The sequence below is a fragment of the Falco rusticolus genome, chromosome 4, assembly GCF_015220075.1.
Source record: "Falco rusticolus isolate bFalRus1 chromosome 4, bFalRus1.pri, whole genome shotgun sequence".
NCBI classification, from domain to species: Eukaryota; Metazoa; Chordata; class Aves; order Falconiformes; family Falconidae; genus Falco; species Falco rusticolus.
This window is the reverse complement of record NC_051190.1, coordinates 49,327,709-49,343,035: the sequence shown is the minus strand read 5'-3', so window position 1 is coordinate 49,343,035 and position 15,327 is coordinate 49,327,709. Positions and strand designations below refer to the sequence as shown.

At 45.4% G+C, this 15,327-nt stretch overlaps 1 protein-coding gene across 22 annotated transcripts in view; it reads left to right on the top strand.

Annotated features, from left to right (window-relative positions):
* The window catches only part of PTPRS (protein tyrosine phosphatase receptor type S), a 162,694-nt gene that overhangs the window by 90,998 nt on the left and 56,369 nt on the right, over positions 1-15,327 (top strand). For 13 of the 22 annotated variants that reach the window (XM_037384782.1, XM_037384780.1, XM_037384784.1 and 10 more), the window contains 5 exons: positions 432-620; positions 4,025-4,033; positions 7,782-7,799; positions 10,301-10,411; positions 12,766-12,777. In XM_037384782.1, the coding sequence (XP_037240679.1) occupies positions 432-620; positions 4,025-4,033; positions 7,782-7,799; positions 10,301-10,411; positions 12,766-12,777 (339 nt within the window). The remainder of the gene's footprint in view (positions 1-431; positions 621-4,024; positions 4,034-7,781; positions 7,800-10,300; positions 10,412-12,765; positions 12,778-15,327) is intronic. The other 9 variants (XM_037384790.1, XM_037384789.1, XM_037384785.1 and 6 more) reach the window with 3 other exon arrangements.

Below are 15,327 nucleotides of genomic sequence, written 5' to 3'. Positions count from 1 at the left end.
AATGTGACTGTAGAGACTGTACTCTGCAGCACAGGGATCCTTGCCATATGTGAGCACACCTTCTGCTGTAAAAAAGAAATAAGTGCCAGTCACCTGACAGAGGGATTCAGTGCAAGACCTGGAGAAACTTTGAAATGACTACTCCCATGCCCCAGAGAGTTTTAATAGATTGCATTTAAATGTAGAGTCTTCTTGTGGGTAGTTAGAATAGTCACACAAAATGGACAAGCTGGTAAATTTTACTGTATAGCGTGTTTTCACATACCATCTATGGACCATTTACCGTAGCCTTGTTTTAAATTGCATTGCACAGAGTCCTGGGCAGCAAGTCTGCCTGATGCTTTCTTCGATGTATTCCGTTGCACAGGTCCGTCAGGCACCCCAGTCCCTAGTACGTGTTTAACCACTCTTCCTTTTTTCTTTACCACCAGAGGACCAGTTACCTCCTGGTTTCCCAAACATTGATATGGGTCCGCAGCTGAAAGTGGTGGAGCGGACACGAACGGCCACAATGCTCTGTGCAGCCAGTGGGAACCCAGACCCAGAGATCACTTGGTTCAAAGATTTCCTGCCTGTCGACCCCAGTGCGAGCAATGGGAGAATAAAACAACTGAGATCAGGTAAGGTCTCTGTGTGGGACTAGAGGAACTGAGACCTAGATAGAGACGTGAAGAGACTGCTCAGGGGTTTCTGAAGCAGAAGAGAGGGCTGATAGACATAGGCCCCACTGGTGTGGATTGGGGCATTAGCTTTTCTTTGGGTTTGGAACACAGCGTTCTTACCTGGGGAGTGCTTGGAGTGTTTTCCCCTCCAGCCCATCCTCCTGGTCTTCCCTACTGCCTAGTTGATATACAGGGAATCACAGCAGGGAAGCTGGTTCCCAACTAGGACACACTGTAACTAGTTCCCTGGATAACAGTGCTCTCGCGGCCCAGGGGAAACTGGGGACTGGATGGGGGCTGAGGGTTTCCTCCTCAGACCAAGAAATGGGTAAGGAAGAAAGAACTGCTGTGGAGATGCGGCTTTTTAGGCTGCATGCACCTGGTATAGGGTCCACAGCTCAGGGAGCCTCTTACTGTTGTAACATGGTCCTGTTGGTGTAAATTGAGCCTCTCAAAGCTGGCATTGAAGAACAGCTCTTGCAGGATCTCTCCAGCATCAAGTCCTTGCAGCCATCGCTGGAGAGCAGTTGTGAACATTCTGGAGTGATCCCTTGGTGCTCAGTGGCACTGCCCATGGAGTGGATCTCCATGAACAGATGTACCCCAGCTCTGTGGCTCTTGTCAGTTTTCCATCTTTCCCCATCTGCTTGTCCATCTGTCTCTCTTGTTTGTTTTATGTTTGTTGTTTTGTGTGTGTGTCAACATGACATCTCTTAATATTCACGTTTCAGGAGCTGTTTTTATACTTGTTAAATCTTCAAGTTCACTGTGTGAGAATGTGTGTATGTGTGGAAAGAGGGCACAGGTATATTTATTTTTGAGTACTACTCATAAAGCACTTCCATTGATAGCTGCAAAAATGAAACAAGCTTTGAAAGTTTGAAGTTTTGACAAAAACTAACCTAAGAAATAATCCTTTCCAAATACTGCTTGGACTGACTGCTTTGACCCAGCCTAGACAAAACGTGTCACTGTGGTTGGACCCAGCAAGCACTAGCATCACTTCAGCTACTCAGAGCATTCCTTCAGCCAAGGCAGATGGAGCATTTTCAAGGTCTTTTTTGGCGAAAGAATGGCATTGTTGCAGGCAAAGGGAAAGCAGAGGCTTCAGTGAAGCAACCGAGTTTGCTCTGTTCATGTTAGACATTTAACAAGTCAGCCAGTCAAGTGATAGCTGACTACTTCTGCCCAGACGGCTGCTGGCTCCAGAGAAATCAGTTCTGACTACTGTCGTCTTGGATCTGAACATCAGAGAACGTAACTGCCTGATTTTTCGCTTGCCCTGTTCGGCAAAGATTCTATGTGAAGATTTTTAGTTCCATGGGCCACGGGTGGAAAAGATTCAGTATAGTTCCAGTTCAGTGTAGCTTTTACACACCTGCATAAATGCATCCTTATTCAGTGAAGCAAACTTACAAGCAGATACTTAAACTGCTTTGTTGAATTAGAATGGATTGTTGAATCCCACAAACACAGATGAGATTGACCTCCCTGTTTTATCGTAACAGCTGAGGCAAATGCAAATAAAAAAAATCACTCAGCATAAATAATGAGGGGTAAACTAGAATTATATCATGCTCTGTGACCATGATCTGAAGTGTGAGTAATGCATAGGCAGAATATTTTTTATACGTTTATCATCTTGCTAGAATGCCTTTATACTCTTTAACAGGATTTGATCTGGTGTTTTTCTTAAAGCTACCTGAGTGCTGCATTTTTATTCTAGTGGATTGTTAGCTACAGGGTGAACTCTTGGCCTTTCTGATAAATCAGAAGATACCTGCTGAGAATTAATCTCATTTACAGCTGCTTTGAATTAGTGAACTGGTGAAACCCTGAAGCATCCCTGTTGTCCTTAGGGGCAGAAACCTGTTGCTTGTGTGAAAGGGAGTGCAGATTCCTGAACAGTCAGGACTTCAAGTTGTCTGATTTTATCTACTTTTATGGCCTTTCAAAACTTTCATGTTCTGTGATGCAAAGGCCTGTGAGCAAAGCATGTTAACATTAGGGTCATCTGTGCTGGGTTAGTATTTTGGTCAGTGGAAAGGAGTTGTTTTAAGGCCAAGGCAGACCAGATTCAAGTGTGTGTTTGTAACCTGAGTGTGGTGTGCAAGGCAATGGCTGGTTGAGCGCTGATGGTGTGAGTGCTGCTGAAGTCAGGTCTTAATTTAATATATTTATCTTTCCAGAAAGCAAATTTTGCTGCCAGAAGCATGACACTAGCACATGTTAGGGCATTGGATGCTTCAGGACACTGCTAATAAGCTTCAGTGCCTTTCACCCACAGGTCATCACTATGACTCCTGCCCAGCTTCTTTGGGATTAACGATTACACCCAACTTAACGGGTGTTCAACAAGCCCTCTGTGAATAGGAGTGCAGGGTGGAGGAGTGACCCTGGTCCTAAATCACAGCTTCATTGCTACACTTTGTGCTAACAGATTTAGGATGGAAGCCAGTGACTCTGTTGTCTCTGCAGACTTACCTGTGCGTTGCTCCCTGACGGAGGCTGGGCCAGGCTGAGAGAGCAGCAGGACAGGACAGTCACCCAGGTTCTGCCCTGGAGATAGTCATCAGGATAGCAGCCATGCTGCTTTATTACTGTGGGTGTTAAGAACTGAATTTATATCAATATATGAGTTAGTGGCAAAAATGCAAATTAGTTCATTAAAAGGTACAAGTGAAATGTCATACACAGAGCTCTGCAAAATCAGGTAGCCGTGTCTGGATTTGCTTCTCATTTATATGAAAACTGAATGTTTCACTAGCAATATAAATGGACCTCTGAGACCACGGTCATTATATTCACATCATCCTGGGGACCCGTTTATGTTATGGGTCTTCAGTATAATTGGGAAACAGGTGATACATCATTAACCATAGTGGCTTTTCTCTATTCATTATTTCTTCTCCTTTCTACCTCCAGATAAACTTTCCAAGCAATGGGAAATCTTTTAATGCTTGGGTGTTTTGACTGAATGAAAAGCTGAGTTGTCAGTCAGAGGAGGATGGCAAGAAGCTCTGTCCAAGCTTCTGCTTCCCTTAGACATACATGAGCATCTCAGCCTTAGAGACCCAGGTTGTCTAAGGGCTGCAGTGGTCTTGGTGGTGGAAGAGAAAGGGGTATTTCTGCTTCACCCCGATGCAAGCAGTCTCGGGACATTCCGAGTGGGAGCCGATGTCCTTTACTCAGCCGTGCCACCTAGGGGTGTAACGGGAAGCAGCCTGCACCCCCACTCCTTGCATCATAAGCACTAAAACCTTTTGTGTCTTATGTGTGTCTTCTGTTTTCTAAATAACTGTCTATAACAAACTTTGTTTTTTCTTTTTGTTGTTTTCTTTTCACTTTTTTTTAACATTCAGAGACCTTTGGTAAGTTTGTTCAATTTTAAAAAAAAAAACATCAAACCAAAAAACCCCAAACCTGCTGATGTCCAGATTTGTAACCCTTGCCCTTTAAACTAATTCCTTTGTAACAGCTTCTTGATAGGCATGCTGTGCATTTCTTCTACTAACTCTTTCAGTAGGGATATTTTGCCCTCTTAATGAATTTCTGCAGGGGTATTGCAGGCTACAAAAAGAGTAAAAATCATCCTAAATATAATATATCTGTATAAAGAATAACAGCTAAATATGAACCTCCTAATATTTGATAGGTATTTCTTTTTTATCTTAGCAACAGTTGTCCTGTAATTCCCCAATTACACAATAGCCTGTACCCTGGAACTGTGATAATTGTGTTCACACCTGCAGGAGGCCTTGGAGTTTCACATCTAACAGGGTTATTGGCATTTTTAGAAGGGAGAGGTGGGGATGCGACATTTTCAAATTGAAGCTGTAAATCACAAGTCATCGGGTACAGGAAAAGGTTGAGCAAAGGAAAAGCCCCCCCCGCCCCCAGATCATCTCCGTCCCTGGAGAAGCCAGGAGCCTGTCTGCAGAACTCACGTCACATTTCCTCTGTGTGCCAAGTCCCCTTTTGTTATTAGAGATGTAGCAATTGCAGCTGTCAGCCAGGATCCGGCATTTTAAAATTGCAGAAGACCCTTGATGATTGCTTGCTTGTTTAGAATAGAAAGCGCCCTCCAGCCCTTGGGAGAGGAGCATAGCACACACATGTTCTCACACGTGGCCTGACAGAAGGTGGGGATGTGTTTTCTGTCATTACCATGGCAATGGTGACTGTCCTCCTCTCCCTGTTTTCAAGGCTTGCAGAATCCGTAGGCAGCTTGGTGTGTGGGAGGTCAGAGGAAGGGATGGTGGAAGAGCAGATACTGTCCTCTGTGACAGAGAGGAACACCTGCATGGGGTATTCTGCCTGGTACCATCTTGGTCCTTTATAATCCAGAGGCAAGTTCTTTAAGCTGCCTTTTGTCTTTGCTGCTAAACACTAGGCTGGCCAGCTGGGCTCCTGCAGCCTCAAAATTTGCCCTAAATGGGCAGATCTCCTGGTCCTGGGAGGCTGTGGAAGGAGATATGAATAGTTTGCACATGGCGTCTCAACACCAGCTTTTCACTTGGAAGGTCAGCGTCCAGCGTGAGTACTTCTTCCATTCGTTTTCCTGCAAAGCTGGTTATTCTGCCCTGGACAGTGGTTATAGCCTTGTGCATTTGCTTGTGCACAGTTTAGGACACCAGGCAAGCCAGCCTCCACCACCACAACCCCATATCCAATCTTACAGGACCTGTCAAGAGCTCTTCAGAATAATTGTTCTATTTGATATTGTCCTCTAGCACCATCCTGCTGCCCTTATATTGAATATGAAGCTGGTTAGATGTGAAACTCCAATAGTGAAAATCTACCATCTGTGTCTCCGCCACCATTCAAACTGCAGTTCTTTCCTCACAAGTTACTTGATCTCATTTTGATTCAAATTCTGTCCCTTCCATCCCTGGTATGGGGCATCTTGCAAAACATGTTTTGCTCCTCACTTCTGTGTCCTGTGTGTCAGAGTTAGAACTGGGAAGACCGAGGTGGCAATGCTTGGCTTATCTTGCTCTCCAAGAGCACTGTCTCCAAGGCAGTCTGTCTCTGAGAGCTGCTGACAACCTATTTCCAGGGGCAACGCTGATGCTTAGAGGGAACAGTGAATAACTAACCTACAATGACACAAGAAGGTAACAGCAGCTGTTGTATCTATGCTTACATAGTTCTAACTTCCATCGTGTTTCTCCTGCCAATTAGTGTGAACCTTTGCAGTTAAGTGCCAGGCTTAACCAAGGCCAAAGAAGCTTTATAGCTGTGGGTCATGTTGGGGTCTCTTCCCCTCTAACCCTCTTTCCATGAGCCTTGTTCCATATTTGTGCCACAGATGGCAGATTTTCACTCCGGTTTTGAGACAGAAGGATGTATCAGAGGCTGTTTTTATTTCCACTGAATTGAACTATAACCCTTTCCTGCTTTTTCTCTCTTGCTTTTTAAAACCTTTCTGCCGTCTCCTGTGTGGAGATCTGCCCAAGTACACGCTCCCCCACCTCTTTCTCTTTCAAGCGCTGTCTCTTCAACCTTTGTCCTGATAGCTAACCAGCCTGCTTTATTAACCTTAGCTAGTTCCTAACCCTAACTAGATGCTAACTTTTCTCAAGCAAATAACCTAACCTCTTAACTAGAAGCTGAGTATAACTAGAACCTAATATCCTAACACTATAATACCTCTCTTCCCTCACCTCCTTTGAAAAATAAAAGTGAACTGTAATCAGTATCTATATTTTTTTACCTTCTATCCTGAGAATGGAGGTTTGAACCGCAGCAGAATAAGGATGAGCAGGGCTGAAGGATAAAGGAGGGAAGGGGTTTTCTGGTGGTTAAGGCAGATTGGCATGTAGGAGGCTCTGACTCCTCCTGGTCTTGCCTCTGCCACAGACTTCCCTCTGTGCCCTTGGGCACGTTGCTTCACCTCTGCCTGGGTTTCCCCATCTGTAAAGCGGGGGTAGTAATGCTGCTGTACCTCCCTGGGGGAGAGGAGAGGGTCTAAGGCTGATACTTACCATGTAATGTGCTATCCAAGCCCTGGCTGGGAGGTGCTGCAGAATGGCAGCAATGTTACCACTGCAGAGGAGCCCTTGCATTTCTCCCAAGTAAGAGGCAATACTTGGAATTACGGAATCTGCCCTGTTCTCAGGATTGGGGTAAAAACAACCAGCTAAACCCCCCCTTCTTTGATAAGCTGTGTGATGAGTTTGAATGCCGCTGTGAGCAAAAGGACCTGCCATGTTTTCAAAGGAAGATGGTTGCAACCTCAGGAGGTCAAACGGGGGGACAGTGATTTTACCGTTGATGGTGGCATGGTTCACCAGCCACAATAGCACTTTCTCCCACCTGTGAGACCTGCCTAGGCAGAAGACTTATGTTAGGCACTTAAAGACAACTGGAGGGGGTTTGAATAAAAGTAATCCAAGGGAGATGCAGTCAACAGGCAAGTGTAGCAGGACTCTTCTCTCTCCATACAACCCCCTCCTGCACTGGCAGGCAGAGAGGCCTCCAGAGCAGTTGCATGAGGTCGCCCTTTCACTTGTACAGTAGCGTGGCCTTCTTCAGCGCAGAGCATCTGGCTTCAGTCTCTGTGCAGAGCCACTGAAGGTCCCGATAAGGACGTGCATTGAATTCCTTGCATATCTGTGCCAATAACTAAAGTTTGAAACTGGGAATTTGCCAGCAAAGGTGGTCTCAGACCTGCAACTCTTAATGTGATGCAAGGTACCTGGATGTCCCTTTCCCTGTCCGGGCTAACACAGCTGTAATGCCAACCCTTTTTCCCAGGAGTGATGAAGAGAAATGCAGGTTCATGTGTTCTGCAAGTAGCAAACAGTAATGTTAGCTGAGAGCTTGACGATTTTCTTTGCATTCTTAGCAACAAAATGGAGCCCGTCTTAAGAATTTTCAAGCAGAGTGCCATGGAAGCTCTGTAAACAGCCAGCTGAATGGGACTGCTTTAAAAAGGGCATCCCCACCTTAAGTACCCTGAGCTCTCTTCAGTCTGTCCCTATAATTGAAGATGAGGTAGAGCAGGAAGTTTCCTACTGGGAACTGTCTTCCTTGACTCAGGTCCTTTTCCCACGGGCAGTCCAGGTGTTTGGGGTTTTGCAGTCTTTTCACTTACTTTCTTTGTTTTCTTTGCAGAAGGTACACCGATCCGAGGTAAGACACCCCCAGCTCACTCACTCACCCACTCTCCAAACACTTATCTCCACTCAGTTCCCGTTTCATTGACCTGTGCTCAGTACAGATTCTTGTTGTTGTTGTTATGTTTTCTTGTCCTGCTTCACCTCTGGATATTTCTTTTTTATACCTGTATTTATTTTATATATGGTTATAATGTCCTTTTTTGTTTGCTGGGTGCACTTCGTAATACTGATACTGTTATTCTAATAATATCTCAGGCTGTGCTGCCTCAGATTTATGGCAGAGTTTTAAGAGCTAATCTCTCCAGGACTGTGAAGGACCGAAGTTTATCTTGAGCATTAAATTTTGTCAAAGCTTGGTAAATACTTAGGACCTTCTTGGTTGATGCAAAGTGCTCCTGAGCCACTGATGGTGGCGAAAGTTTTCCAATCCTTTGCTCAGTCAGATCTCCAACACTTACCATCTCAGCGTGGCTTCAGAGCCTTCTTCCCCCTTCCTCCCCACTCTTAGGTTTCTCTGGGAAAGATATTTGTGGCAAGTAGCTTGTGCACTGTCTCTTTAATGGAGCCAAAAAGATGCTAGACCTCAAGCTGTCATTGAAAGTCAGCAGGGATTGGGCGTGCACCCCCTGGAAAGACCCTGCTTTGGTTTTATCTACACTGGCAAATTTAAATAGTCCATAATAATCTGCTGGTAAAAGCAACAGGAGGTGCTGTAGGTGAGATCTACTTTTTTGCACATAATTTCTAGTGGCTCCTGACAAGTGCTGAAAACTCGTTGACCTCTACAGTATAATTTCCACTGTTGCATTCACCAGCAAAGCTGCAGTGGTCAGGATGAAAGGGGTGAGTCCTTACTCCCCTGGCGAAGCTGCCTGCCTGCAGTTCATGGTTCTGTTCCTGCTCTGCAGTGTGGCTTCGTCTCCCTTTGTGTATGCTCAGCTCATGAGCCGCACAAAAAGCATTGCTCATGAGCCACACAAAAAAAATTGTCTGGTACCAGTAGGAGCAACCCACAGATTTGTTGAAATGAACAGAAATTTCTAGGAAAACTCGCTGACCAGCTCTCCGCCGAAGTGGAGCTTTCCAATCACAGAGCATGCTTGAGCTGTAATTCAGTATGAAATATGCTCAGCTGGTGTCTCAGTGTGAAGCTTCATTCTATTTGGTTTCTAACTCCTGTTATGCTGAAATATCCACAGATTCTTTTGAAATGAATTTGGTTTGGTTTAGTGGCTTGGGTGGAAGGTTTTCGGTTTTTAATTCTATCTGTTCTGCTTTTGGGAGCTACCAGGCACAGTGGATGCTGGCAGGAGTCACACTATCACACCCCATCCCTGTCATAAATACTCTCACAGCCTCACATCTTCCCACGCAGGATCCTTTTTCACCCATGCACACACAGGGGAACATGAGCTCCATGTCCTCCCCATGTGAACACGTTGGTTTTTCCTTCCTGAAGAGGCTGTATCTGCAACCAACAGTGATATCATTTGCACTTCTCTTGCTTAAGATTTTATCAATAATATTACGCTGAGCTGGAATTGTTTGGTTTTCATATTCAGGTTTTTTTCCAGAGATGTGAGTTAAAAGAGTCTTACCACGTGAGCACTGTCCATATCTGTAGTATAATCATGTACTCCTAATACATAAAACATTTGATAGCCTGTTGAATTATTTATGCAGTATGTATTTTAACTGGAGTTTTGCAGGGATGAAGCCTTCTGAGGTAAATGAGGCAATTTTCTTCTGTGTAGTTACGTGCTGAATATCTCTGCATGTTTGCTTACAGGAATGTTTAGTATGGGCTCTGGATATGTTCCTGTAGGCTGTAGTAATGTGCAGGTTTAAGAAAAACCTTAATCCTTTTGGCCCAGTTGGTGTAAACCACACAGGCAATTTGGAAATTCCAACGCAGTGTTTACAGGGTTTTCCCTTAGGAATATCCACTGTCAGTAAGGTGCTTTTCACACTGGCTCTTACCTCCTGTAGAATTCCTGTGAATCAGGTATTTGGGCACAAAACAAAGGCAGCAGGGATAAAAGTGCTCATGGGGTCCTAGGCAGTGGGTGACAAAGCCTTTCACTTTTATGGTCACTGCTTCGAATCGAGCAGGGGAGAGGCGACTGCCTTCTGATAGATTTCTGGGGGTCACAGTACTATGGATTACTGGTTCAGTTCTGGTGCAGAATGCCTGCATTGCAGAAGCCACAGAAGTTGATGGTTTTGCTGAATGGTTCAGTATGGAGAGCAACACTTAGTACAGAGGGGGGTATTAAGTTTTCTCTGCCTGTTGGGTGCACATCCAGCCGTAACACTGAGCGCAGGCAGCAGCTGATGTCGGGCAGGGGGCTTGGTGCTGCCAGAGCTCATAGCCCAAGACCCCCAGGCAGCGTCCCAGTGTGTATTAGCCCAAGGGGAGGAAAAAGCAAAACTCTGATGCTATTGCTCTCTCTTCAAAACAGAACTAAATGGTGATGATCGTGTCTTTGCTGCCGTCTTCTTCTCTCCTCCCAGGTGGCCTGCAGATTGAAAGCAGCGAGGAGACAGACCAGGGGAAGTATGAATGCGTCGCCAGCAACAGCGCCGGAGTGCGCTACTCCTCCCCTGCTAACCTTTACGTGAGAGGTAGGGAGCACATCGGCTCACGACACTGGCAAATATCTCCCTCCCCGTGGCCTTCCTTTGTCCCCAGCTTTTTGATTCGATCCCGTCCCTGAGCGCAGGGGAAGCACTGGTGTTAATCGGCTGGATCCTTACAGCGAGCTGCTGAGCTTGCAGGGGCATCCTGGTGCGCCCTTACGCACCCTGACTTCCTCACCATTGCTGGTGGCTTCAGCTCCTGTGCCAGCATTGCAGAGCAGCAATACAAGGCTGCGTCACCCACAGCAAAGTCAATTATGACCCAAAATAGTGTGCCCAAGAGTCTACCAGCATCAGCCTGCAGAGCCCAGAGGGGAACAAACAGCTCTGACTGCAGAGAAGCCATAATCCCCTTTTCTCCCAAAGGATCCCTGCTCTCTGGAAGTGGGAAGGTTTCAGTTCTATTGGTGTGGGTGTGAGAGGAGGGGAGGACCCTCTCAGCCCCCTCCACTGAGCTGTCTGTCCCCAGGATCTCACCAGATTGCAACAGGAGGGTGCATTCTCACTTCTGGTCTAAGTCCCAGCTGGTTTTCACTTTGCCAGCAGTAATTTGTCACTGGTTCCCTGGGCACGAATGCTGGCCATGGGCAGACTCGCAGAAAGCTGGAGGTGGCCAGCAGACATCTCTGCCGTAGTGACAGATTCCTTCACCCATGTAGCACGGGGAACAGATGACAGGGGGATTGGCTTCTGCCTGATGCCCCCTCGATGTTCTCACACCCAGTGGGGCAACAGCCTTTCTGTTTTCTTTGTTATTTCATTTTAATCTCTCTGACCTGTAATATTTTGTGTATAGCTTTGGTTTAATATCTTTCCACAGCAAAATCCTTTTGGTAATGAGAGAGCAGGGCTGGTCCTTCTCACTTTTTAAAAAAAAGAAAAATACCATTGGGAGGAAAAAAGAAAAGTTACATCCCAGCAAACTGTTCCCATTTCCATCCCATCGACAGAGGAAGCGCCTCCCACCTACACTCACGTTAACTCTGCAGTCAAACGCAGAGCCATGCTCCTATGTGCACTCCTTTCTCTCTCTCTTTCTCTCTCTCTCGTGTCTCACGCTCACTAAATCACATGCACATGGAGAGAAGGCTTTTAATAATTTAATGTTTCCAAGCTAAATTTTTAAATAGCCTTTTGTGGCCAGCTGGAAAATTGCGTTTGAAATTTGCCCTGTTGCCTGGGCCCCAAAATTCTTCTTTTGGGAATATAAATCTGGCTGTGATCCTAATTCAGGGCTAAAATCCTTTGCAGACAGCTTAGCTGGAATGTTTTGGGTTCTTTAAAAAAAAAGAAGCAGCAGGAAAAAATACGGGGATTTTTTTATTATTCTTTTATTTCTAAATTTCCTCAACCTTTCTGGCCACTCGGAAACTAGCAGGAGACAAAGGTTGTAAGCCTGGTGTTGCTTGTCTCCACACCTGGATGAGGGTCGGCTCCAGGTGGATAGCGCTCTCTGTCCCGGTTAGCCTGCCTGGAACACAAAGCCAGCATTAGCCGGCCGAGAGGGTGCAGGAAACGCCGTGTAAGCAAGCTCAGCCTGTGGTTTGGGTGTTCTTCATACTGTTTAATTCCTTGTTTCTTGTGTGTTAATATCGTGGAAAGGTAACAAATTTCTGAAATGGATTTGCTTTGGGGGGAGGGAAAGTTCATGCACATTTTTCTTCCCGTTTTTTGTTTTAAAAGAGTCTTGAACACTCTTGTGTTTCCAATTGACTTGTTCTCCCATAACATGCTTGTCTCTATAGAACACCTGGGATAGGAGTTGTAAGTTTTAACATTGCAAGGAAATGTTTTGGTTTTGTTTTGCTTTTCTTTTCTTCTAATTATTTCTTTTTCCTTATTCAGTCCCATTGTGAAGTTAGCACAAGCAGGGCTGGGTGTGGGGGCTGGTGGGAGCACGGGCTGGGGGAGCGGATTTCCAGCTTGGGATCTCCTTTGTATCGGGGTCTCCTCTGCCTGGTACAGGATCCGCTCCCCCTTCTCTAAAGAGCAGATGCACTTAAAGAAGTGAGAACTCCCGGCCGGGGTTGGCACCTCTGTCGGGTGCTGATCCTGGGTTAGGATTGCGCACCGTCTGACCTCCGTGCGGAGCTTGGTTGGTCTTAACCAAAAGGTACCTAGCTGGATGGGAGGGGGAAAGTCAGGAAGGCAGGAAAGAGGGTCGTTACTATCTTCATTTTTTCCTTTCTTTTTATTTTGGTTAAGAGAAAAAAAAAAAACAATCAATTTGCAGCTGACAGCCTTGAGAAGGCCTTTTTTTACTCTCTCTGTGTTTCCCCTATTTTTCTCTTCTCCTCATGTCATTGTGTTCCGCATCAAACCCCCTTAACATCCCTCAGAGCTACGAGAAGGTTGGTGTGGTTTTTTTCTTTTTTACTTTCTTTACCCACATTTTTACATTCTTAAGAGAAAAAAAAAATGAAAAAAAATTAAAAGAGAAAAAGCAAGAAATTAAGATGAGCGAGACCCGCCTGTTCCCGGGTCTCGCAGAGATGAGTTGAGTTGCATTGTGGGCCTCTCTATGCATCCTTTGGTAATGTTGCTGAGTTCTTGCACTTTTTTGTCGTCATGGTTACCTTGCCGTTTGGACATTGGGCCTGATGCATGATAGGAGAATGTAACAATCTTCTTTGCATGCCACTTTTTAAATTAATTATTAATTATTTTTTCTATATAAAAATATGTACAGTTTTGGGTTTTTTTTACAATTCTGGTTTATTTTAAGTGGATTTACTCTTACTTTCTAAATTTTTTGTTCTGTTGGGTTTTTTGCTTTCTCTTGATTTCCTATTTCATTTTTGATTGGTTATGCTGTGCTGTAGTTTATTCCAAACGCATTGTGAGAAGCCAGTGTTCCTGCCCACCCGGTGGTAACTGAACTCCTCAATCCCTCCAGGAGGAAAGGAGTCACACAGCTCTAACGCCTGTCCATGGAAGCCCTGCTATTTGGGACAAGCCTTTGTTTTGGGGGGAGGGAGGGATCTGGGAAGTGGAAAAGACGGTAAGAAGCCAGGGTGTCATTCCAAGACTTAGAACAGACCCTGGGTCACGTTATTACTTACATGTTTCTTGGAGGTGTGGCTCTTGTTCCACATCCTGCACACAAAGAAAAACCCTGATCCCTGCTCTGAAGGGCTTCCCCAGCAACGCCGACTCGCTCACTGGTACCTGGCGTTTCCCTCCAGGAATACCCAAGGCGCTGCGTATGGGAGCTGAACTGCCGTCAGCCCAGGATGGGTAGAGGCAGAAAGCTTCCCGCTGTGGTACTGAGTCACACGCAGTGGCCTTTCCTTCGGCACCCACGTGTGCGTGGAGAGCCCATCGTCAGGCAGTGCCTTGTCTCGTCTCGTCAGCAGAGCTTGGCAGCTTCCCTTGTAGGAGGGTGATGCCTCGTCCTTGCAGTGTCGGGAGAGAAGGGCAACCAGCCAGCCGCCTTCTGCAGAAGGGTAGCTGGATCTCACGGCTCTGCCTCTCCCCAGTTACCATCTTTCTTCCCTGTCATTTAACCATTACTGCCTGGCTGCCAGCACCTTGAAAACCAGCCAGGTCCAGGGAAGGTAGAGCCCTCCTTTCTAAAGGAGTGCAGAAAGAGAAACGCAGCAGTGCTAGACACTGAGAGAGGCTGCCGGGACACATCTGGCAGCTGCATTTCTATTGTATAGAGCAACAAGAAATCTGACAAGTTACACTCTAGCTGAAAATGCCTCTTTTCCCTCTTCTCATCTCCCTGTTTATCCCCATTAAGCTTCTGTTGCCTCCCATGTGTGCATCCTGAGTGGGTGAGCCACATGGGATAGTAAACAGGTGGGTTTTTTGCAGTGTGTTAGTTGTACCGTTGGTGCTCGGTGCTTTGGCCCTTTGCAGAATTGAATGTCCTTCCTTTCCCTGTTTATGCATTTCCCTCTGCCCGTGAGTCCTCACTACTCAATAATCTACCAAAGGAGTGGCTTTCCTAGTGTACAGGTATTAAAGCTGTGTGATTTTTGAGAAATCCAGTGCAGTATTGACACAGTATCTGTCTCTTTCTTTCTCTATCTCTCTCTTTCTCTCTGTCTGTCCTTCTCTTTTTTCTTAAAATGCTGAGATTTCAGTGCTCGGACCCTCAGTGCTGGTATTCTCCCCTCCCCCTTTCAAGTCTCTCCCCCTCTCCCCTTAGATACAAGGGTACCACTCCGAAATGCTGCACTGTTGATAATGTGTTTCTGAAGCGGCCAGCTGTGGCTTTTCTAACTTTGATGCCAAAAATAGCCAAAAGTCATCCCCCAGCCCCAAGGCTCTATTTAAAGAAAAAGAAAAGAAGAAAAGGCTTGTTCTATGTAAAAAGAGCAAGAGAGAAAGAATAGTATTTGAAATTAGGTGATCCCATCCCACCTCCCTCCTGCCTAGGACTAAAAGGTGATAATCACTACTAATTACAAGATTTTCCTTCATTAATAGGAGTTTGAGTTTCAGGATTTAGGTGCAATTAAAAAGGGATTTATACACCATTGTTTTTTATTTGTTTATTTTATCTTTTATGAAGTATTTCTAACATGTCCAAACTGCACTGCTGCTGCTAGAATCTCTTGTGATCTGAGAAGGTTTTAAGATTAAATTATTCCATAAGAGCCAATAAAAATAATAATATCAACAACAATAAATAAAGCTAAATTGGATCTAGTCATGATAGGCTGGAATGACACTGGGCGAGGAAATAGAGACTTGATACCTGGCTAAAAGAGCTGATACGGTTTGCCACAGGTTATGGGCATGGTCTTGAAATTATTAAGGGTTTGCCTTGTGTATTATTACAGATCAGATCATGCCGTGGTCCAAAATAACAAAGAGTTTGCTAACAGGGAATTTCCAAGGTCAGATGCAGAAGTATCTTTATGGAGACCCACAAAAGCAGATTAGAAATA